The sequence below is a fragment of the Triturus cristatus genome, chromosome 7 (genome assembly GCF_964204655.1).
Source record: "Triturus cristatus chromosome 7, aTriCri1.1, whole genome shotgun sequence".
Taxonomy (NCBI): Eukaryota; Metazoa; Chordata; class Amphibia; order Caudata; family Salamandridae; genus Triturus; species Triturus cristatus.
In genome coordinates this window covers 695,120,625-695,145,839 of record NC_140590.1, presented here as the reverse complement: position 1 = coordinate 695,145,839, position 25,215 = coordinate 695,120,625, and the positions used below count along the sequence as shown (strand labels likewise).

Below are 25,215 nucleotides of genomic sequence, written 5' to 3'. Positions count from 1 at the left end.
TATGACCTAAAATCATTAGGCGTGTGCATGTGTGCGGGTGTGTATATGTTTGCGTATGTTAGTGTGCTGGAGTTTAGTTGAAAATATTATTGAAAATTGTTCCTATTTACAGAGGTATGCGGTGCATTTTGCTTGATATCTTGATTGACATTTTAACGATCTATGATTTATGATAAGTTTTAGTATTTCTCTGGAACAAGCTTTTTAAAAAAGAGAAACAAATCGCCAAACCGTGCTTGCAACACCCAGCCATGTCTAACTCCTCTTATTATCCCCCTCTCTTCTCAGCTGATCGCCTGGGAACCTGACCAGGATGAGGAAGTGACGATAGTGACAGTGCGACCCAACTTCCAGGATAGCATCCACGTGGGATTCATCTCAGGCCTGAAGAAGTTCACAGATTACATGACCTCTGTGCGGTGCTTCACTACGCCAGGGGATGGTCCACGCAGCCCAGCGCAGCACGTGCGCACACACGAGGATGGTACGTGGGCAGTACCGATGAGCGGGGCAGGGTCTGGAACACAAACGGGCGAGGTTGCTAAAGATGCTACAATTGGTTTCGGTTATTTCTTTCTTTTGTTTTTTTGCAATGAGTTCTGGCAGACCTGGAGACATTGGGAAAATATTAGATCGTTTAATTAAACGACTGAAATGTTTTAGCAGAATCAGTAAGCTGATGGAAACGTGCATATGTGCATATTTCCAATACTTAGCAGGAGGTACTATTGATTTCAGTAGCGGCTGGCAGGGAACAGGGGTGGAGGGGCGGGAACAAAATACAAAAAAGAAACCACTTACCTCCTCACAACCACCGTGACCATCTCTCCACAGCTGTGTTTCTTTTTCTGGCGAGACCCGGAAGCAGGACGCACTCAGCGTCTCCTAAGTCAATCACAATGCTGCAATGCAGGGTTGTGATTGGACTGAGTGCCTTGGTTCAGCACTCAGACGGGGAATGGGAGCTTACGCAAGTTCCTCACCAGGCTTTGTATTACAAACCCTCGTGAGGAACATGCAAAGTGCGTATAACTGTTTGGCCAGCCAAACCATCATCTGTACTTGGAGTCTGCAAACCACTCCTCCCCCTGTGCCACCGGCCCGCCCTGCCCTAAGGCAGTCCTGAACCTGCGAAAAATAAAATGATGATAACGTTATTTTCATTTTATTTTTCCTGCTCCGAGAGCAGTGTGGCGACCCTCCGCCACCTTAGCGGAGGAGTCACTCCTGATTGCTTTCATACATTTTTAAACAAAATCCACACATTCGCCTGCACACAGAACTTACGTGTCATTGACTCAAACTGATTTTGTGGCTTTCCTATTTTCATAAAGTGCTCGCCAGGTAAGTTAAAGCCGCAGTTATTATCGTCAGCCAGCTTCTACTGTTACTAGTGTAAATGGCTCGTGGCTAATTTGATATGAAATGAGGCTCTCGTGATGTTCACTAGTGATAAATGGTGGTTTGAAATCCCATGGACCCACTTACATTGCATTCTCGCACATCTCACCAATCCTCTGCATATATAGCGGCTGATGTCCATAGAGCTAGATAAAAGGAACATGAAAAAGAGACCAGCAGAAAATTATTGATATGAACGATATGCTTTGACTAGACACACAGAAGCTGAAGAAAATAAATCTTATAGTGATTTTTGACGAAATAATCAAATGTGTTTCTAGGTTTGTCAGGATAGTGTTTGCTCTGAACTTCTGGATACAATCATCGCATTCCCGCCTTGTGTCCATTGAATCCCATTGCTTGTTTTGTTTCCCGTGACAGCCCCTGGGCCAGTTGGTCACCTCAGCTTCATTGACATCCTGGACACATCTCTGAAGGTCAGCTGGAAGGACCCTTTGGAGAAGAATGGGATCCTGACAGGTAGGAGTTACCACAGGCTTTGGGGTGTTACAGAAATAATGTTTTAAGAATCACCTAGCATGTTATTTTTAGCACATGTGTTATCTCACAAGTGGTGGTAACTGTGGCATGTGCTCTTCCTATTCATTTAAAAGGACTGGTTTTACAAGATCCCAATATATATCTGACTTCCAAGTAGGGTGAAAGCAGTGTGTCCTCAGAGGTGGCAACAGCTGTCGGATGTGCTCTTAATGGTCTCTTAAGGATGGTGATTTTTGTCCCAGACTCGGTGGCTCGGGTAGGTCCAGAGACAGAGCGTGAGCGGGGCAGACTTTAGACCTACTTTTAGAGGTCCTTCGCCTCACGCTGAGTCCACCAAGCACTGTTGTGGTACGCAGTCCTACTGAATAGGGTAGCACCAGACCTTGACAGGTATTTTAGAAATAAGTTTTTATTCACATGATTTATTGTGACTAGGAGACCAATATCTGAGACAGTCCCCACTTACCATTGTAGATAGTTTGATAGGTCCTGAAGAATCGCGAGCGCACGAGCTCAGTGCGAGAAACATGTTGACCACCAATCTCATGCACTCTAATTAAAGACATTACACTCTACCGAGTGCTACATACACTTTTTTAATCAGGGAAGGAGACCTTTAGAATAAATTGATTTTCCATACTGGTACTTTCGACCCTGTTTTAACTCACTTTTTGTATCTACAATAATCAGGCCCACACACCCGCACTTCACCAGACGGCTGTTGGATTAAAAGAACTCCGATAAAGTGCCCCTTTTAGGGAGCCCGTTAGGCATTGCACCGCCGGCCCGACGAGGAGCAGCCCAGATGATGAAGCATGACACCTGAAAGGGTGTGTGAGGGCATTAATATCCAACAAAAGGATTACCCACTTTACACATAATGTACATGTAGTCCTTACAGGCTTTCTGATCGATTCACCTCCACTCCTCTCTTTTCTCTGAGGAACTACTGGTAACCTTTCTCTTGAGAGTCTCATTGTCGGGGCACCTTACCAGTCTGGACCTCCCACTCACTTTTTGTGAGCGGAAAATGCCCCTCTGATCCCTCTGATTTGATACCCCGATTTTTGTCGGTACCCTCGCAGATCTCACACCCAACGTTGGGGGCGGGATGAGAAGGAAGTACCGGCAGACATGGAGGTAGTGGTGGGTGTCATCACATAGTAGTAGATTGAAGAGTTTGGTTTCAAAAGATATGACTACAAATGCCTCACCGGCACAGGGCACAAGGCGAGAGGGTTACACACAGATTTGTGAGCATCAGTAGTTACGCTTTCTGTGCCTGGTTATTTGTAGTGTGTTCTCATTGGACATCACTAGAAAGTTGCACTACGCCGATTTCTCTGATACCTCCGGAGGCAGAGTTTAGCGCAGTCTAGCTGCACTTATAGTATTAATGTGAAGATGAAGGATTTCATAGAAGCCTTTGATTACTTGTAACCTCCTCATTGACCATTACAATCGTGCTTACACCAGAAGTGCTAAAAGCACAACCATTGACAGTGCTCTTAGGCCATTAAACAATGACTAGGTGGAAATGTTCCATAATGTATACCATCCCGGGGGTGCGGTGGGCTCTGGGGCTACGTTAGATTCTGATTGAGTTTATATGCTTGATATTGTGGGGTGCACCCCATGGATGGACTGCAAACTATAATGTATGCAGACATTATCAATATAAACATTGTTATTGTGATCTGCTACTTGGTTTAGTTTGTTTGACACCAATATTATTTCATATTGAACCATGTACTCCTGTCACAGTTTTATATCTAATGCACTGCCGCGTCTTGTACAAACATACTTACTCGATTATATTGCATAATGTGCTTATTACGACCTAAAGATCAATACAAATTGGTTAAAAAAATGTATATCATCCATCATATTGGTATGAATGACCATTCTGATGTACATTAGACATACTGTGAATGAGTGAGGTTTGCTCTGCGTCTGCTGCTGTAGGTATTGTACCTTCTTAGTGTGAGTTTGTAATGAAGATTACACCATCCATGCATGTGTCATACATGTTCTAAGAGAGAAATGCTTGCATTATTACTCTGCAGCCGCACTTACTTTATGTGTCTCAGGGAAGCTTTAAAGAAGTCTGCGCCTCCTTTTGATGCTGGTGCTCAGCTGCTGAAGTCAGAGCCTCAGGATTATTAGAAGGGGATAGAAATCCAGTTACTGTTGTGTGGACTTGTTTGCATGAACTTTCCCTTTTTTGTTTTTTAGGGTACCGGATTTCCTGGGAGGAGTTCAACCGCACAAACACGCGTGTGACGCACTATTTGCCAAATGTCACCTTAGAGTATAGAGTCACTGGCCTGACGGCACTCACCACATACACTATTGAGGTGGCAGCCATGACTGCCAAAGGGCAGGGACTTGTGTCCTCATCCACCATATCATCTGGAGTCCCACCAGGTATGTACTGCAAAGGCCGTCTTCATCATTGAGGCGCGGTCATGGGAGATGGGTTGGTAACAAGAAAGACGAGTCACACCTTATCAGTAATGCTGAAGGTGTTATATAATCTCAGTGATTGACGAGCAAGTACTGTTGAGCTGTGCTCTCCTTTATTGTACGGATGGATGGGGGTGTAAACCCTTTCCTACTCCTACTTATGAAGATGTTGTTAAAACTTTGCCAACTTCATGATTTTCATGTTGTTGGCAAAGTTAATAAATGAGCAAAACAATCAAGTAAAAGTATGTTCTCTGGAGAGAAAAGCACATCAGACCGCAGTTTTAATGGGATAATTTCCCCACGCTTGTTTTTTTGTTTTGCACTAAAGTGTTGACATCAAAGTAAATTGGGTGAAATATACAAACTGTGACAATTTTAACAATTCAAAAGTTTTGGATAAAAACGTTTTAAATCCTCTGAAAAAACGTTAATCATTTAAAAAAGTGCGCACCCATTTAAGGTTTTTAGTGTTGAGGAACGTGCCAATGTATGTTACGAAGTAAACAATGATGTTTCAAACTCTTGAAAAAAGTCTGACTTGTTTATTGAAAAGTTGTATTTAAGTTCCATCACTGCAAAATAACGTTGGGCAAATTTGGTTAAAAGTTATAAAAGTTTTTTTCCTAACTGTACTACATAAAACCCCCTAATAAACAGCATTAAAAGTTATAGAGTAACCGAATTTCCCTCCGTGGTAGCATTTCCCTCTGCTTTTCCTAATTCTGGATCCCACTGCAGTGGCATGATTTTGTTTTCAACAATATCCATGGTAAACGTCATATGTTTTGCCTTCTCCACTTGAACATTCTTACCAAGAGAGATGAACTAACAAAGATCATGTGTCACCTCCTGCGAGAAAAGAGAGCCGCTGCTCTTCTGTCAGGTCGACCACCTAATGTGTGGTATGGCATGCCCCCCAGCATCATTTTACAAAAGATGTCGCTGTACTTTCACCCAGCATGCTCGCACTAATGTTTATGCTAATTTGATGAATATTCTAATCACTTAACAAAATCTGGTCCACTGACCCAAGCATCCACCAGGCAAGCACACTTCCCATCTGAGTGGGCCCCTGGCACCCCTTTCTTTCTTCCATGGGCATTGAATACTAAAAGGATGCGTTGCAGATACGTTATAGCAGTGTTGGCACGGCAGTATCCTAGTAATGCCATTCTTCAATAACATACACGCACCAGTGACTAAATAGTGCCAATTTCAATATATTGCAATACAGCCAGCACCTGTCTAGTCAAGACCACAGGCCTCCCAGCCACTGGCTTTCTCAGATCACAGGATCAGGTGAGTTTTAATGCAAACACTAAGGTAGACCTGAAACTGGAAGACAACTTCCTTCAACTTCCTTCATCCAAAGATGGTTAATCTTGAATGAGTCTCTGTTTTGCCAGTTTGGCTTCTAGTAGTCTGCGTGAGCCTATCTAGCCAGCGTGTTTTTTTCTCCTTTGGAGTCATTGGCTTTTCCTAAGAGCCGGCCTTCAGGTGGTGCCCTGATTTCTGCATTATGTGGAGCATAAGGGTTGGTTGGATAATCCTGTTTTCCATTGATCCAGGGCTTGTGGGGCTCACATCAATCTCAATAAATGCTCTGCTTCTTAACATAAGTTTTACTACTCCCATGGACAAGGATCACAACCTCTGATTTTATAGCTGAGCCAGTGACACTCAGCGAGTCATACTTATTGGACCATCAGGATGGGCTCTGCTATGATATCAGAGGCCCTGGGAGGTGTGGAATCATGGATATGTAGCAATAGCGTGAAACAAATCAATATTTTCACATCTGCTTTCAAAACAATGCGCTATAGTCCACTTTTTTTTAGTTCCACTGTTCACCCATAAAAGGTTTGAGGTTTTTTGAAGTCCAAATCTTATTAGGAATTCTCAGATAGAAGCAGAAATAAGATGTGTATTTGTAAAGCGCACGTTCACCCTTAAGGGTATCTTGTCCCTGAATAACATATGTTTATTGTTACCCAACTCAATGGTAATCAAATCTTTTTGTTAACTCATGTTTCATCCCCACTAAGAATTGTACAGTGTAAAAGTAGACATGGATAGCTTTGATTTAAATTCACATCCAGTGGTCAAAATGGATGTGAATTAAAATGCCCATGGAGAGTGTAGAACCTTACGGCACAGGTGCCTGCGCTGACACAGCCCAGTCACAAAATATAGTAACTCTGGGCCATAGTCCCTTGGAAAGGTTGTATTCCAAATCAGAGTAATAGTGCCCTCTATAATAAATGAGCACTAACATTAAAGAAAATAAGTTGTGTTGTGCTAACTAGACTGTTGTGACCACCTTCTTGCATGGGTCAATTCATCAATCCCAATTGGCAAGGAGGATTTGAGCTTTAAACCAGGAATTGTACTGGGGAATTTTGATCCCAGCGATGTTCTCTGAAATATCCAGATATACTTTTCTGTGCTGGAAGCTATCAATTCTTGCCTATCTCATGGGCCTCCTTTCTCCATTTCTGCTAGAGCTTCCGGGGGCCCCGACAAACCTGGGGATCACGAACATCGGCCCACGGTCAGTGACACTCCAGTTTCGCCCGGGCTATGATGGGAAGACATCCATTTCAAGATGGCAGGTGGAGGCAGAGGTAGGACGGGTCCACAATCTTGCACTATGCATGACCCTGTAAGGAGGAATCTGATAGACTCATGCGAGTTGTTGTTGCTCACACTGTGATGCTCAGTAGACAGGATGAAAACCAAATGGCAAGGTTATCAAAAAGAAATGTGATGATGGGTGGTAATGTCATGGGAAGGAAGCTTTGCCAAAATAAGTAGAGATGTGGTGCTGGCACAAATATACCTCAGTAAATGATTCAGTAAAAGTAGGTGTATGTAGGCGATCTATGCCTCGTTGCACTCTGCAGTGTGTGTGCATATTTGCTCTGTTCATTATGGTATAGGCCTTTTGTTACTTCTAGAAACTTTTATCAATGCACAAAAGAGACCACACATTTTATGGGTGTTAGCTCTAAGTAGGTGTAGGTAAAAAGCTATGCAAGGTAAATAATTCAAATATGTTGTTGGCAGTTTTGCAAACTCACTGCCAAAGAAGCATAGACGGCAGTTAAGGGCATTGATAGGCAAATCAAATTAAAGGAGATGATAATTCGGTTGAGGAGGGGGAGAGGAAATCCTTGAACCCGGATAAAAAAGCTCTCTTTGATTGGTATACTTTAGTCAGTTTGGTGTCTTACACTACATTGTCCTATGTATCAAAGTTAGAATCTTAAACATCATTGTGACTTATACTGGCAGTCTGTATTTGGGGCATTTTCCTAGCACATAGTTTCAAATATAGAAATATAGGGCCCCACTTAGAGTTTGGTGGACAGGGTACTCCTTTGCAAACATGACGGAGTACCCTCTCCACCAAACCCTGGGTCCACCCACCTCATTTAGAGATGGGGAGACCGTAAGTTTTCCATTGAAGGCGCTCCTGTTAGTTCCATCAACAGAAAATGGAGTGGGGGTGCCAGTGAAGGACGTTACACTGCCTGCCCTGTTTGTGGTGGACATTATAATGTTTTTTTCCCCTGTCTGTCACTACAAGATAAAATCCGTAGATGCAGGGCAGGGAAAAAATTAATGCTCCCCCCCACCCCCCCCACACCATGGGAGAAAACCGGGGTGTGGGAGTGATTAGCTTTTTATTTTTCTGAAACAAACTCCCAAATTGAGAGTTTGCTTCCGAAATATAAAATCATTTGCAAAATTGGGTGAACAGCCATCAAAACTGACGGCAGCCATCCACTAAACATTTTGTACATTGAAAGGAACTATAGTGATGGAAGTTCCTATCAATGTACGTCTTACGTCTTATACATAATCGGTATTGCCAATCCTGTTCTAGTTCTTCTGGTCGACCCCACCCTCCCCTCGGGACGCTTAACTCCTCCTTCTGATAATGTTTGCCACTGCGAGACACCCCTTTCCGACCTATGGTGCTCCGGTGCAGAGAGTGAAATTGGCCCCAGATGATGTACGTGGGCTCGTGGACTGCAAATTTGAGTTCCCACTGATGTACTATCTTCTTTTGCCGGTTTTGACTAACGTCTGTCCATTGCTCCTGCTGCTGGACTCCATTCCCACCAGAAAACTTGTTTGTTATTAACACGAAGCCTGAGCAACCTTAGCCGATGCCCGGTGGAGCTGTCCTATGCAGCTATAGAGGAGTCTGGCTCAGGTTCACCCCCTTGGCCCTTGTGTGGAAAAGATGTGTATTGCAGGCACAGGGCAGACAGATGAACCATACCTCTTCGTGTCTGCTGAGAATTTGAATGTTTCAAGCCAGACAAGCTCTGGTGGGTGGAGGCAAGGAGAAGGGGGAATTCAAAACCTCCCTTCCTACTATGAGTGTAGCATACCACAGGAGATAGTACAAAAATATAAATGACATTTTTGCATTTCACAAAACAAGGTGTATTCATAAACAGCCAGTTGACGTTCGCCATCTGAAATCTTTCCACAATGGAGGCTACACTGACTTCATCAACGTAACCATCACTAAACCCAAGTAGAGATGAGAATCAAAAATACTGCATGATGTTGCTGAGACAACTTTGTAATTATTACTACTTTCTTTCCTGCTCCCATTGCTTTTACCCTTTACCCCAAAGATTGGTGTGTCTGGTGAAAGCGAAGCCTGGGTTCTAGTTCATCAACTGGTCAACGAACCCGATGCTCGCTCAATGGAGGTGCCTGACCTGAACCCCTATACTTACTACAGGTAAGGGTCTATACCCAGATCGTATGAAGTATCTTCTATTTTATTTATAATAGTGGAATACATTTACGTAATGTAAAATTCTAATTTTTTGGGGGATGTGCATCATCACTAAAAGTTATCCCCACCAATACGGGATCATTTGTTGATCATCATTTTAGTCTAAGATGCATCATTTTTGTGAATTTGTGAACCAGAACATAACAGAATCCTATGCTCGGCCTCACCTCGAAGGCCGTCCAGCTCCTCTGTGGGTAGTTGAGGGATTTGCCCCTTTGGAGTGTGCTAGTGCAGGAGGCATTCGTCACATGTACCTTTCGTCCCCACAGAAAAAATTCTGAAGTGATGTCATTTTTTCTTCGTAGCTTGTGGTATTGTTATCTCTAAAAGAAACAGCACGTGGTGCATTCTGGGCAAGCTTTCTTTTGTGACCACATGATGGAATATACGCTTTTAAGAGCACTTAGATAACTGGCTTGGTGCTTCTTGTTTTTCATAATTGCTTGACCAACTTTTTTTAGCTTTTCGCCTGCATTTGATGCAAGTATTTAGGCGTTTATGTACCACAAGTTTCTCATCAGTAAGACAGTTGGAGTAAAGGGGACACTTTTTTATGTTCTTTTCTCCACGCTACATCTTAGCCAGATTGTATAATTCGTCCTGAAGGGACACAGTGCTCTACTTTGCTTGTGTTAATGCCATCAACAATACTGGAAGTTTGTTCCTTACACAATCTTTGTGACACTGCACCCACATGTTTACTTCTCTGTGTTTATTTATTTTTTGCATCCCTTTTCAGAGAGCACTGCACGGTCTGTGCTGTTTGAAGTTCTTTGTCACTCATGGCTAAGTGAAGCTACCATCACCCTACTGTATGTTCTTTCAACTCATTTTGGGTTGCTCTACAAACTTGTTCTCTATTTTTTTCACATTTCTTCATTTCACTTTAAATGGTATTAAATTTGATTAGGTCCACATGGCAATTATATAACAGAGTATTTATGTGACTGTTGCTAGCAAATGATTGCCTAGCAACCATATATTCGAGTTATCTCAGACTGTCACATTTATCACAGGCTGAAGAAGAGCATCACTTCAGAATCTACTCTGTGGGGGATGGCCTGCAATTCCAAATCATTTTCTGTTTCTCTTGAACTAGGAGGCCCAACGGATGGTTGATGTATAGATTATTTTTTATCGTATGACTACGTATTAAAACGTCTTTTTTCTTGTACATCTTAGAGATAAGTTAACATATGAAGTCAGGTGGTGCTTTGCAAAGGCAATTTCATTTTTTGCTAGCATGTCTTGTTGTCTTTCTCTATCAACTCTACATGATATTTGTTCTCCCACCACACTATAGTTTCCGCATGCGACAAGTGAATATCGTTGGCACCAGCCCGCCAAGTCAGCCATCACGAAGGATTCAGACACTCCAGGCCCCTCCGGACATGTCGCCTGCTAACGTGACCCTGCGCACCGCCAGCGAGACCAGTCTGTGGCTGCGCTGGGTGGTAAGTACATGGCGCAGTCCCATTAGGAAATGGTACAGCTGAGGGGTCAACAGTAGGATCAGGGAAGGGGATAAGTCAAATGTAGAGTTGGTCCGAAACACAAATACCCTACCAAACATTCCAAAGGAACGCCTGCTACACAGTGGATGGAGACAGACAGGAATAGATGCACAGACTCGCAGAGAATGAGGGAAACACACACGTATTGGTACGAAGAGAAAACTGGGACACCGACGAAGAGAGTGAATACAGATAGACACATGCACACAGTGGATAGGAAGATGGGTCATAAATATAAAAAGTGCTAAACACAAAGGACGATGAAAAGATGTGTCCTATTTGTTTAGATACAGAAAGAGGCGTGGGTGGTGCACTGCATAAGCTAGGTGAAAGGTATTTTCGTTCAATAAGGTCTGGGTGCGCAATCAGGGTGGTGTTATCCGTCCTAACACCATCAATGAACAGCTGAGTAGTGTCTTGCAGAGATCTGCAAGTACATCCCCTGGGTAGGCACTCCAATGGGTAATCAAACTAAGTTGATTCATGCAAAAGTGAATCCTTTTAAGATGCGTGTTTTTAAATGCTTTTATTCAGCAAATTAGTTCAATTCGATATTGTTTGGCATATCAAATGTTCATTTGTAATCCATACTAGCAGATCTATGAATCTTGATCTCCTATGCATTTCGGGCTGGGACGCCCTTGGTCACGGAGCACTGTTGAGGAAGGGAGGGAGGGATGAGTCAGTGAGGGTATACCGCCTGAATTTACACGTGCTTAATGTGACTAAGTGCAACAATAACTAAAACGGGTGTGTTTGCTAACGTTTTAGTGACTGAGTGAAGGTACTGGGTAGTGCAATGGAAATTACTGCGTATGTTGGTTGAATGCGCGCTGCGCAATGACATGCTGGGTTCTGTAGCGCTGTGGGCGAAGAACACTTACTTCATAGATACCGGTGGCAAAGCGTGCCGTCCATCGCTTAGTCGAGGGGTCTGCGTGTGGTGCGGGCGGGTGCTCGTTATGTTTAAACACTCGGTGATGTGACGTGAAGAAACGTAAACATAAACAAAGGACTACTCGGAAGTATGCACGGTGGCGACCATCTTAGAATGTGGGGAGATAGAGTACAGGTGATGCAAACTGGGGAGAATGCAGAGAGACAATGTCAAAAAACAGAAGTAGTATTACATGAATAAACAGTAACATAATAAGCAATGCATCATATTAGTATTACAGGTAACAACTATACTCAATACGGTCATTAAGACCATGCGGCTTCAGAGTCTGTAACAGATAAATCCATTCAAGTTCTCTTTTTAACAAGAGTTTATGATTGTCAATCCCTTCTCGTTTGGTGAGGGTTTCAAGTACTATGAATTTTAATTGGGCGATGGAATGCCGGGCCTCAGCAAAATGCATGGCGATGTTGGATTTCTCAACTTTCAGCCTGATGTTAGATTTATGCTCGTTGAGGCGAGTTTTAATTTTCCGTTCGGTTTTACCGATGTACAGCTTTCCACAGGGACATTTCAAAGCATATATCAAATTCATCGAGTCACAGGTAGCATCAACTTGAAGTTTAATGTTGTGACCTTTCATTGGGTGCTGGATACTGTTGCCTTTGATGACACTATTGCAGTGATTGCAATTGAAGCAAGGTATGGTGCCACGGTGTTGTGTGTGGGTTTCAGTGGGTTTAGACAAAATTTCCTTGAAATTTCTGCTTCTTGTGTGTGCAAAAATTGGTGGTTTCTCAAAAATGCCCTTGAAGTCGGGTTCACTTTGTAAGATGGGCCAGTGCTTCCGTATAATCTTCTTGTATGTAGGGCTGGCTGTGGAGTATTTGGATACTATCACCATACGAGATGCGTGAACGATTCCGTGCTAGAGGATATCCTGAACATACTCTGAATGAAGCACAATCTAGAGTTGCTCTCATCACCAGAGAAGATAGCCTTTTGAAAAGCAATAGAGTGCAAGAACAACGTCCCTGTGGAAAGCTGTACATCGGTAAAACCGAACGGAAAATTAAAACTCGCCTCAACGAGCATAAATCTAACATCAGGCTGAAAGTTGAGAAATCCAACATCGCCATGCATTTTGCTGAGGCCCGGCATTCCATCGCCCAATTAAAATTCATAGTACTTGAAACCCTCACCAAACGAGAAGGGATTGACAATCATAAACTCTTGTTAAAAAGAGAACTTGAATGGATTTATCTGTTACAGACTCTGAAGCCGCATGGTCTTAATGACCGTATTGAGTATAGTTGTTACCTGTAATACTAATATGATGCATTGCTTATTATGTTACTGTTTATTCATGTAATACTACTTCTGTTTTTTGACATTGTCTCTCTGCATTCTCCCCAGTTTGCATCACCTGTACTCTATCTCCCCACATTCTAAGATGGTCGCCACCGTGCATACTTCCGAGTAGTCCTTTGTTTATGTTTACGTTTCTTCACGTCACATCACCGAGTGTTTAAACATAACGAGCACCCGCCCGCACCACACGCAGACCCCTCGACTAAGCGATGGACGGCACGCTTTGCCACCGGTATCTATGAAGTAAGTGTTCTTCGCCCACAGCGCTACAGAACCCAGCATGTCATTGCGCAGCGCGCATTCAACCAACATACGCAGTAATTTCCATTGCACTACCCAGTACCTTCACTCAGTCACTAAAACGTTAGCAAACACACCCGTTTTAGTTATTGTTGCACTTAGTCACATTAGGCACGTGTAAATTCAGGCGGTATACCCTCACTGACTCATCCCTCCCTCCCTTCCTCAACAGTGCTCCGTGACCAAGGGCGTCCCAGCCCGAAATGCGTAGGAGATCAAGATTCATAGATCTGCTAGTATGGATTACAAATGAACATTTGATATGCCAAACAATATCGAATTGAACTAATTTGCTGAATAAAAGCATTTAAAAACACGCATCTTAAAAGGATTCACTTTTGCATGAATCAACTTAGTTTGATTACCCATTGGAGTGCCTACCCAGGGGATGTACTTGCAGATCTCTGCAAGACACTACTCAGCTATTTGTTTAGATAAAATATTTTCCTAGAGAGAACAGGATTCTCACGATGCATACATCTCAGGATTAACAGAATTCATTTACTTTAAGTAAATGTATGTCTAATAGAAAAACTGCATAATAAATAATGAGCCATCGTCCAAGAATACTGTCTTGCAGTTCTGGGGACATTCACATATTACTTGGCCGGGGGTTCACTAATGGCATTGTAGGGCCATACTACAGGACCACAAAGCAGTGTACCAGTCAGTCAAGGCAACATGTGTAGAAAGGTAACTTTAGCTCTTCACTGGTGCAGGTGCACATTGCAAACACTAGAACCTTCGCTTTCCATGGCAGGGATGACGTCCGGCACACTGCCCCAGATTAAGGCAGCATTGGAATGAATCTGGGGAGAGCCCCCCCTATAAAGGGCTCCATAAAATGGAGGACATGCCCACCCACTAAACAACAAGCCAGTCACACTAAAGGGCATTAAATACAGGTTATTCCCTCACCCCTCAGACAAATTGATCCTTAGTATGGATTAATTAGACATCCCCTGAGACACTGCCCTGACTTACAAGCGACAACACACAACAGACGATTTGGTTATGAGGATCCAATTTCCTGATGAAGGCCTCGTCAAATTGTTTCCCTGCCTAAGAGGTCAAAACATGCAGTGTTGAGAATAAAAAATGGGAAAGTGTAGCGGCATGCCTTCAGACTGAATCCCAACTGACTGCGAAATATTGAACTCATTCTGATGACTGAGACCATCGGCACCCTCAGTGGGACTAAATAAGACTGATTCACGTGAGCCGTCAGTTCAACAGTAAGAGATCAGAACTTTCACTAGAAATCCTCAATTTCAAATGATGTTTAACAGTCGATGGTTGAATTTATTGAATATTTTGAACGGTGCCCCCTATATCTCAAGGCCGGCACTTGGGTGGTGGGAAATGTGTGTAATATTGAATACATTGTAGCTTTCCCTTCAGCTTCGTGTATATAGACTGAGGCCATTGGAGTGTGTTTTAATTTTTTTACTAATCGCAACATTAATATTACTTGTGCCTAAAGAACATCCATGCCTTAGTCTTTCTTATAAATAGCTTCCATGATTGATGGCCACTTGGAAACCCCTTGTTTTAGATCACAAATTGTACTGCACTTGATTTCAACAGTGGTATCACATATGATATCACCAATGATCCTATTGATTACCTGATGATGACATACCTTTTTACATCCTCAGTAACATGACATATTCAATCACAAAATACATCTGTGATAAACTCGAAGATGCCTTCATGTGTCCGTCCATGTGGCAATACTCTCCGTCCAATCCGCTAACGCTCTTATGCACTGGTTAAGTACGTCTAGTGTTTTCCAATTCTACGCACATGTTTTCATTGTATGTTTACCAGGTTCACCTATTTAGGCAATTTTTTCATGCTTGATCATGATCAGGCATGTAAGGACTTTTTAACAGCTAAGCAGACATATGGGTCGATTACTGGAACACTGCGATCACAGTATGTGCACGGCTTCTCAACGCTACAGTGACTTGTGTATGTTGTTGACTTCTAAGCAGTGTCATGAAATATCGATGGGTAAGAAGAAGATGTAAATGGCAGCATTCTTGTTCTAGTAATGACATCACTTGTAAAATTGACAAAGTCACCAAATACATCATCTGTGATACTTAATGAAATATATATTGTTGTGAGTAATAATGCAATAGAAGGTGATTGGCAAAAATACATAGTTGTACGTTCAGAGTACATTTTGTTCAGCTTACAAAAATCCCTTAAATGTATCAAACTCTTGGCGGCTGGAACACCAAGAGCCATGGATCAAAAACAAGACCATAGGATAAGCATGCAGGAGCCTCTTGCCGTGATGCCACTGACCTTGCTGCTTCCTCCCCTAGCCGCTGCCGGAGATGGAATACAATGGGAACCCCGAGTCTGTTGGTTACAAGATAAAATACATGCGTTCTGACGGCCGTGGGAAGACGATGGCCCATGTCATCCCTGATCGCATTGAGCGAGAGTACACCATCGAGGACTTAGAGGAGTGGACAGAGTACCGTGTGCAGGTGCAGGCCTTTAACGCCATTGGAGCTGGACCATGGAGCCCCACCGTGCTGGGCCGCACCAGAGAATCAGGTAGGCCCAGTGTGGCATCTCTCATTCAAGCCATTAGTAAATTGATGATTGTTCAAAGCGAATGAAGAAAGGATATTGCAGAACATGCTCCAGGCATGTGGGGTCCCACACCAAAATAGCAGGGGGTTTGCAGGTCTGGATTGAGGTGCTGGATGGAAAAGTGTGAGTTTCAGTGCTAGACTAACTATATGTCTAAATCGTCACTTGTGCATGGGGTGGGAGTAAGACACTGAGCTGCGTGGGCCACCATAGATCTGAGTTTTTAAGTCTGAGTTGGTAGTAGGGATATCGGAGTTAGGAAAGATCAAGCCTGCAGAATGGTTTTATTCCTCAGTTTCAGGAATCGCCAAAATCTTGCACACAGGAAGAAGATATTATATGCATAGTCCCTTTACCTTCCAGTAATCGTAGCTGCGAGTAACCACTTACATTTAGACTAACAGAATAGAACAGCCACACAGTGTCTTCCTTGAATAATTAGTGCAGCACTCTGGAACCATTACTCTTAAATCCTAGGCATACTCAAAAATGTCATTAAACACTCAAGCATCAAGCCAAAGAAAGAGTTAGAACTAAGGGGAATTGATCAGCTGATCTTCTCTCACACTTCCTCAGACACCAAACCACACTAAGTTTAGTTATATTCAGAAATACATGAAAAGAGATAACCACAAACAAGCTTTCAGTCACCTGGTAACAACAACAAATCAAACGCTACAGCATAAGCAAGTTTAGATGCATATACATAGGTGAAATATTCAAGTGCTTAAGAAGATGAAGTTACATCAGTCAATCCAAGAAGGAAACCAAAGATTAATTACCATCCCAATCCGGCATCCAGGGTAGCATTACAGACAAGGGCACACTATTGCACTGACCAGTCTGGCACTCCTTAAGTGTGTGCACCAGGTACAGGGTCTGACAGTGCACCATACACAGCAGATGAGCAGTTCTTCGTGCACTAGGAACCGCCCTTTAATGAAAGGCAGAGAAGCTCTTTGAAGCTTCTGGTCCACATTTCACTGGAGGTGGCGACCCGGCCTCTATTTCAAAGCGGGGTAGAGATGCTCCTGGAGGCCCGTGCAGTGAGTGACTGCACCGGCCTGCAGGAGGTTACTGCGGTGGCGGGTTACTGCAACCCTGGTACTTCCCTCACGCGGAGCACCCTTTGGAGGGCACAATGGATGCCTGCCCACCTGTGGCGTACAGTCCGTGCGCCTCATGATGAGCTCCTTGCCTTTGCACCCACGTCTGTCCTGCGCTGCAGGCAATAGGCAAAAGTTCCCTCATTTGCATGGCATGGTCCCTATTACAGAAGCATCTGCAACCGGTTTTGTAATAACTTGGTGCACCTGGAGAGCAAATGCCAATTGTACCAAAGGGCACCATGTAAAATACGGCCCCAGGTAAAGGTTTCCCTCAGATAATCTTTAGCGGCCTACACACTCAAAACCCCTTCATGAGCTGCCCCTGTCACTGACCGATAAGAATGTGTGGTTGGTAAAGTGTGCCTTTCTGAAACACTTTCTGTAATACCAGAACATCTGTTCGATCTAAAATCCTCCCTATAAACCACCCTCCCCAGGAACCCTTGTTAATTCCATGATCCTTGTCTGTGTGTCTCAACCATATTGTGTACCATTTATTCAGAACTTCACTGCCGAGCCTTCTCAACCGGTGTTCTTTTCTGCTTCAATGCTCAGATGTCTATTTTTGAACATTTGCTCCTTTTTTCTTCGCCCTCCCTCCCCCACTGTATGCCTGTCTGTCTCGGCCATTGCTGCTCCTGGATTGAGGGCTTCTTTGTCTGCCTGGCCCAGCCTCATTTATTAGTTAGTCATTTATTGCTGCCTGCCCAGCCACCTTCCTTAATTGTTCATTTTACTCGTAGTTGTTCCGGTTACCTCTCATTGCTATCCTGGACAGTTTTTTTTCCGTTTCTTGCTTTTCTGTCTGTGCTTTTCATTTTTAGATTTAACCCTCTTGACCTATTTTCTCTTTTATGGCCATTCTTTACTTTATGGAGGGTGCTCTGTAGTCTCTAGTTTATTTATAGTGCATGTTTCATTCTGTGATCATTAGCCAGAATCAGAGTTGGCCGAGCCCGACGTCCGTGTGCTGCACCTGTAAATGTGCATTAATTGGCCGCCATATTAGCATTTATAAACTGTCTTCCCATGCCTATCAGTACCCTCCTCTGGGCCCATCAACGTGTCAGCCCTGGCCACGACATCGAGCAGCATCCTGGTGCGGTGGAACGAGGTACCGGAACCGGAGAGGAATGGGCGAGTGCTGGGGTATAAGGTGAGACCAGAAGCACCTGTTACATCATTTAAAGGTCCACACAGTGCCTCAGGATAGACTTTCCTAAACACCCGCCACACACCTCCTCAGATAAGGCTGTCCTTCCTTCCTGTGTCTCCTTCGTTCTTGGTGAGACCCTCTTCCTGTCTGTCACATTTACCCCGAGAGATGATTCTTCTTACTTGGCCTCCTTAATTCTTCTTGACACGAGTTCCTCATTTCCTCACCCTGTTGCACACTACCTGAGACAAGGTGCTTCCACCTTCACACTGTAACATACCCCTGTGGTGAGGCTGTACTTCCTTCGCCCTGTCATGTACCTCAAAAGGAAAGTTCAGTCTTCCTTTACAATTGCTCATACTGAAGACCTCCCATCCTTCACCTCGTCCTATGACCTCCTTTGATCCCTCTTGACACAAGACCCTCCTTCCTTCACCCTGTTTCACACCCCCTAAGGCAACACGCTGCTCTTCACTCTGTCACATTATCCCTCAGGTAGGACCCTCTTCCATTCACCCACTCTCATACTTGTTAAGGGAATACCCTCATCTTTCCTCATCCTGATGTGAGACTGTAATTCTGTCACCCTCTTCTATATCTCCCAAGGCGAGTTCATCCTTCTAAGACAGTCCTAATTCCTTCCTATGTTAGACTTTCCTTCCTTTACTCTGTCTCATACCTACTGATTTGAGGTCTGCCACCCATGATCCTATGACCTACCTCTGAAAGTGATACCTTTTTTTTTTTACTGTCCCTCATACCCTCTTGCAATGCGTCATCCATCCACTTATCACGGGCAATGACACAGATGCCCAGATAGCACTATCCAAGTGTGTCTTCTGCTCTCAGGTGGTGTACAAGGAGAAGGACTCGGATGCTCCGGCACAGTTCTGGTTGGCGGAGGGGAACTCATCACGCAGTGCCCAGTTAACAGGCCTTGGGAAGTATGTCCTGTATGAAATCCAGGTACTGGCCTTCACCAGAATCGGAGATGGGGTCACCAGCTCACCATCAATCTTGGAAAGAACTCTAGATGACGGTAGGTCTTGAAGATGTATTCAGAGGGAGGGGTGAACAAAAACCTAGTGCAGCATTGAGTCCTGAATGGATGGAGGAGCTGTAGGCACATAGGTTCATAGACGAGAGAGGACTGGATGAAGGAACTAATGTTGGATAATAGAATATTTTGCAGAAGTAGTGATGAAGGAGCAGGTGGATGGGTGAATGTTGAAGAGAGGAATAGATATTGAAATAGAGGAAGGGATAAATGACTGTTTTAAGGAAGGGGACAAGGACAGGAGACTGAGGAATGGAAGAATTATTTAGAGGTGTGTAATAGATTGATTCGATAGAGGGACAGGAGTAATAAATGGATGGAATGGATTGATTCATTGGATAGATGGTAGATCAATGGATTGATGGATGTTAGGAAGGAAGGATGGATTGAAAAAAAATGAGTGTGAGGGAAAACAATGAGCATGGTGTGAGTGAAAGATAGGAGAATAAATGAAAGTTTGCAAAGGGATGAGACGAAACTGAAATATAATGAAATTAAATATATGGGCAGAAGCTAGAAATGTGCTGACTTAGCTGAACTTGATCGATGGTCTGGGATGTCAATATTTCCTGCAGTGTAGGAAGCTTTGTCATACATTCCCAGGATGTGTATGTCTTTGACTTAGCACCTACCTTAAATCGTTGCAGTAACCATGTAAGCGGCTGTTGTATAAATGTACCTGGTGTTCTTTTTGCAAGGCTGTCTATTGTGTTAATGATGTCTCTTTACCTCAGGGTTAATTGATGTGAAATATTTTGTTTCAGAGGCAATCTATTTCTCATAGGGATTTAATGAGCTATATATTTGTCTCTCTAAATCAAAACATCACCCCTAATTCTCTTATCACTATTTCTTGGGACCCTTAACAGAATGACTGAACAAATTAAATAAATCATCAAATGATTACATTTATACGGGACACACTACCTTAGAAAAAGGCCCTTGGGTTTGATTTAGAGTTTGATGGACAGAATGCTCCATTGCAAATTAAACAGAGTCCCTTGTCCACCAAACTCTGTCTACCTGCCTCATGTACAGACGGGCGGACTGTAAGGTTTCTGTTGACAAAGCCCCATTGGCTCTGGTGATGGAAAACTTCCTCTGACGCCCTGTTCATAGGGTCTGTCGGAGGAAGGGCCTTACTCCACCCACCCTATTTATAGAACCAGTCCAGACCTGATTTAAGAATCCGACTCAATGAACAAATGAACCCACAATATTCCAATAGTCTTAGATTCCTGCCCTAAGAACCAAATGGAATTCTCAGTTGTCATAAATCGCTGTCCATAAGACCCAGAGAAATTCTAACTAGTATTATAACTCTGTTCTTGGAACCTACGAGATCCCACTAATGTCCATATACCCAACCCTGGAGCCCACAGGGTGTTTTTGTGCAGACGAGTACCATGGGTAATGACATTGCATTCCAGGCAGTGTCATCACCAAGGCACCCTGCATAAATGACCATGCAGCCCCACGGCTGTCACTTCCCCCACACTACTTATTTGTCTGGAGTGACATAAAGTTTGCTCCTGCGACCCCTTACCTTTGCATAGTGAGATGCATTTGTATCCCTCCTGTGACCACCAATGGCTGCTGTTGAAGGCCGAAGATCAGAAGCTTTTGCACAGTAGGCATGCTGCTTTAAACTCTTGCAACTGCTTGACCAAACTGCACAGGTACACTTTCATAGAGATAGGCCTTGAATGCACAACCACAGTTATCACTGGAGACTACAGAAAACCATGAGGTGTAGCCAGAGCAGATCTAGTATTCAGCCACGGCCCATGCAGTCAAGAGCAGTGGGGCCGGGTGGGGGCGTTCGGCAGACGACAACGAGGAAAAATTAATTATTTATTTAATTTTCCCTTGTTGTCATCTGTCGAAATTACCCCCCCCCCCCATCTTGGCCCCACTGCTCTTACATGCACGTGCAATGGCTGCTAGTATCCATAATCTTGGGGCCAGTATGGATGCTATGTAGTATCACCTCTGAACTGCTAGTTATCCTCATTCAACCGACAGGATCTGGAGAAAATGACCAACAGTTTACTTACATTCCCTCCACTCCCTGGCTGAGTTGTGTGGCAAAGGGTGGCACGGGGTGAATATATGAGAATAATGCAGAATGGCAAACTTCCAGGTTTTTTGTTTTATTTATTTTTGTATTATTATTATTTTTTTTTACAGAGTTTTATATAGTGCAAACTTGACCCGAAGGTATTGGGTATCAGAGCGCTTTACATAGCACCAGTTCCGTTACATGAGGACACATTCATTTTTTTGTTTGGCACGTGGAGAATAAGTGATTTGCTCAGAATCACAGGATCTTTAGCGTCATTGCCGAGACTCGAACACGGTTCCCCCGATTCGAGGTCGACCGCCCTAGCCGTTAGGCCAACTCCTAGATCTTGATCTTTCACTACTAGGTGCTCTCTACACCTTGAACCCTATTTGACATCCTGAATGTTTGCTTTCCAGTGCCAGGGCCTCCTGTTGGAATCCTGTTTCCTGAGGTGAGGACTACCTCAGTTCGCCTAATCTGGCAACCTCCGGCCGCCCCCAATGGGATCATACTCGGTAAGTAGGAGGTTTTCTGGCATTTCTTGTGGAAAGATTGTTTGGGGGGTGTACCAGAACAATAACTTGAAAGGCTCATGGGGGATACTGGCAAAAGTGCCTTCCCGAGACGTATTTTCTATATTTGTCTATGGTCACTGTCTGTAAAGGTATGTGAAAACTCCCCAGGTCTAGCAGCACACATTACGTGTAGCATGCTGGTCTCTGCAGGATACAAGTCTCCGCTTTGGCTGACTGGTTTTGAACGGAAAGGTCTTTCAAAAGATATGACTCTCTACAAGTGTCTTCAGTTGTGAAACGTCTTACTGCAGAAATAACGATAGCAAGAAAGGAAGACTGCTTTCTTGCAACAGATGTGGCTACCTGCTTAATCACTTCTAACATGTTTGCTGACTCTTGGTGTGTCCTTGTAGGGTTACTGTGCGGCCATCTTGTATGAGTCCCTCCCTATGAGTATGTGAAAGTGTATGCAATGTTGTAACCTGCTTAGCTGTAGAAATAAATAATGCATTTTAACAAGTAATAGATGCAATTGTTTATGTGACTCTGAGTCCATTAGGTTGTAGCTAGTATTAACCTCTTATTGGTAGCTGCTAAATGGGGATAACTAAGATTCAATGGATTGATTATTATCCAAGCCCTATCAAAAGAGAGTCGAGGCATCACCAAAAAGAATTTGCGGCAGTCCTGGCTCTGTCATTCGAAGATGGGCCTAGCCAGGTTCATGCACTTTCACCTGCATGCTCTTCCTTCGAGTAGCCCAAGAGGAGAGCACAGTGAGGCCGGGCTGGCCATTCTGGCTCTCTGGAATTTGTCCAGTAGGCTGCAGGCTAGGCAACTGCTGAAAGAGTATGGTGGCAACACCTGAATGGCATGATCATAATTGCGACCTACTCTTAAGTGCTGGTCTGACCATTTTTGCCAGGGCTAAGTTTTTCTCTCTTCCTCCTTTGAGTAATATTTTGAGATAGATTCACTCAGCTGAATGCTAAAAGACTTCCCCCGCTGCTACATTCTGAAGTGGCTGAAGGCGCTGAAGATGATAGGCAGCCTCGGGGAAAAGCAATTTCCATAATCCGTTATGGGTAAAATAAGCACATTGATAAGGGTTTTGGTGTCAATTGAAAGAAAGGAGGGTTCTTTCTTAAACCTGGAAAATGGAGAAGACGGAAGCAGCCAATGTCCTTCTCTGGAGGAACAACAATAGCGCTATCACTCTGAAAGACTAGAGATCTTAATGGGTTGAACAGGAGCCGAAGGGCCCCTAAGGACGGGGGTCACAAAGGAAGGGGTCAACTGGAAATATTAAGTCCATCTATAACCATCAACTCTGTATTCCTAGAGTTTGGTTGTATCCAATGGAAATGTCGCACGTTTTAGGCTAAAGTTGCTTCTGTGTCACAAAGATCCCCTGAAGGCAGAAATCCTTCTGAGTGTTGATCAGAAAAAATCAAATTGATTAGAAGATAATAACATCTCCCATGCATGTATCTATGCCTCTGTAATCGTGAGTAGCTATCATCTGTATTCACTGGGTAAACGTTATGTTGTATGTGATAGGCGAAGATGCCATTCTGTATGGAATAAAGTCATTTAAGGGGTCTTTTTAGATGTTAGAAGTAAAATCATCCTCTAACCTATGTGATGTTAAAAGGAAAAGTAGTTTCTTGCTAACTTGGCTAGTGCTTGCCTTTAAGAGAAGTGCAGTGAAGGCAGACACGTCCATCTACATAATTAAGCTTCTTGAGTTCCTTTTCTCTGAGTCAGCTGGACCAACTGGATTCCATCACAGGCAAAATGTAACCTTCACTCCAGTTTTCAGAAACAGTTGATTAACCAATCACAAGGCGCCAACCACTACTGAAAGTATTTTGTGGCGTCCTAATGAAAATATATACAGCATATAGAGATTTCAGGATATTATATGGGGTCCTCTTCACATTAATAAGCATAACATTTATTTATTTGAAAAGTTTTATAAAGCGTAAACAAGACCCAGATGGGTATTAGAGCGCTGTACAATGTGGCAAAAGTATGAGTACAATAACAAAATGGATCAAAAGAGATAACTTAGCAAGCAAAAGGTCAAGAGAGGGGACACAAAAGGGCAAAGTGGGGCAGGGGGATACTGTCTATCTAGATCTAGTGGGACCTGTAAGGTTTCAGCAGAGAAGCAACAACACAAAAATATGTTAAACAGAGTATCCAGAACGGAGACAGAAATAGATACCGTTAGTATCAGGGTTAATGGTGTTGCAAGTCATTCAGGAGTAGCCATTTGACATGTTTTTTGAAAGAGGCAGTAGATAGGTTGGTCCTGATCTCAGGGGGAAGAGTGATCCATATTCTTGGATCAAGACCAGAGAAAGCACGATTGCAAGTTATTTTCTTGTTGAATTAAGGTGGTTTCAATAATAGGGTGTTAGAGCTTCTTAAGTCCTGACTCGATCCCGATAGCTCAAGTTTTTTTGCCTGGTAAGCAGGGGTGTTGTGATGAATAGCTTTTTGTATCAGGCAAGTTATCTTGAACCTGATCCTCGCTTCAATGGTCAGCCAATTTAGTTGAATTAGGTCTGTTGTGATGTGGTCATGTTTTCTGGAGCCAGTGATGAGTCTGGCTGAAGCTTTCAGGGTGGCTTTAAGCGGAGCCAAGCTAGTTTTAGGTAGCCCAGCAAGGGTCACCAAACTATATTCCAGGCTTGATATAACTAGGGATTGTACAGCAGGCTGTATGTCCTCAGGTGGAAAGAAAGGCATGATTTTCCTAAGGGTGTTGAGCTGAAGATTGGCTCCACTAATAGTTGCACCAATGTGATCTTGCATATTTAGGTATTTGTCCAAGGTTATAAGTAAATATTTAGCCGAGTCGACAACATGCAGAGTGCAGTTAAGCGCATTAAGATGTTTGAGCTAGTCCAGGGTAGGTGCAGAGTGGTCGCGGGGGACAATCAGAAGGAATTCAGTTTTGAGGGTCTTTAATGGTTAAGATTTAACCATTGTAGAGTTTTTAGGAGTGCATCATTTAGAGATGTTCTGTCATCTGGAGAGGCGATCTTCAAATATAGTTGTGTGTCATCAGCATACATATGGTACTGGATGTTAGAGCTGTTCAGAATATCGGAGAGCGGTTCCATAAAAGGTTGAAAAGAGTGGGCGAAAGTGCAGAGCCTTGAGGTACTCCAATGCATGATTATCATGTTGAGGTACTCCAAAGCATGATTTTCATGTTGTTCGATTTTTATTTTCCAAAACGCATAGTTTAGATTTTTCTCCAAAGCAAAGCAAGAGAAGCTAATTGCACTGCCCGTTTCACTATTCTAAACCTCTGAGTCACTCACTGCATGAGAACGAACCCTGCCTGCATCTGCTTTCTTTGGCACATTATTTACAAGCATGAGGCCAAGCTTTGTGTCCTATACTGTGG

At 43.4% G+C, this 25,215-nt stretch overlaps 1 protein-coding gene across 8 annotated transcripts in view; it reads left to right on the top strand.

Moving 5' to 3' along the window:
* SDK2 (sidekick cell adhesion molecule 2) overlaps positions 1 to 25,215 on the top strand; it is a 1,027,095-nt gene that overhangs the window by 891,798 nt on the left and 110,082 nt on the right. For all 8 annotated transcript variants that reach the window (XM_085617351.1, XM_085617350.1, XM_085617348.1 and 5 more), the window contains 10 exons: positions 289 to 484; positions 1,783 to 1,881; positions 4,138 to 4,329; positions 6,874 to 6,995; positions 9,027 to 9,136; positions 10,497 to 10,647; positions 15,613 to 15,850; positions 18,039 to 18,154; positions 19,004 to 19,193; positions 21,693 to 21,791. In XM_085617351.1, the coding sequence (XP_085473477.1) occupies positions 289 to 484; positions 1,783 to 1,881; positions 4,138 to 4,329; positions 6,874 to 6,995; positions 9,027 to 9,136; positions 10,497 to 10,647; positions 15,613 to 15,850; positions 18,039 to 18,154; positions 19,004 to 19,193; positions 21,693 to 21,791 (1,513 nt within the window). The remainder of the gene's footprint in view (positions 1 to 288; positions 485 to 1,782; positions 1,882 to 4,137; positions 4,330 to 6,873; positions 6,996 to 9,026; positions 9,137 to 10,496; positions 10,648 to 15,612; positions 15,851 to 18,038; positions 18,155 to 19,003; positions 19,194 to 21,692; positions 21,792 to 25,215) is intronic.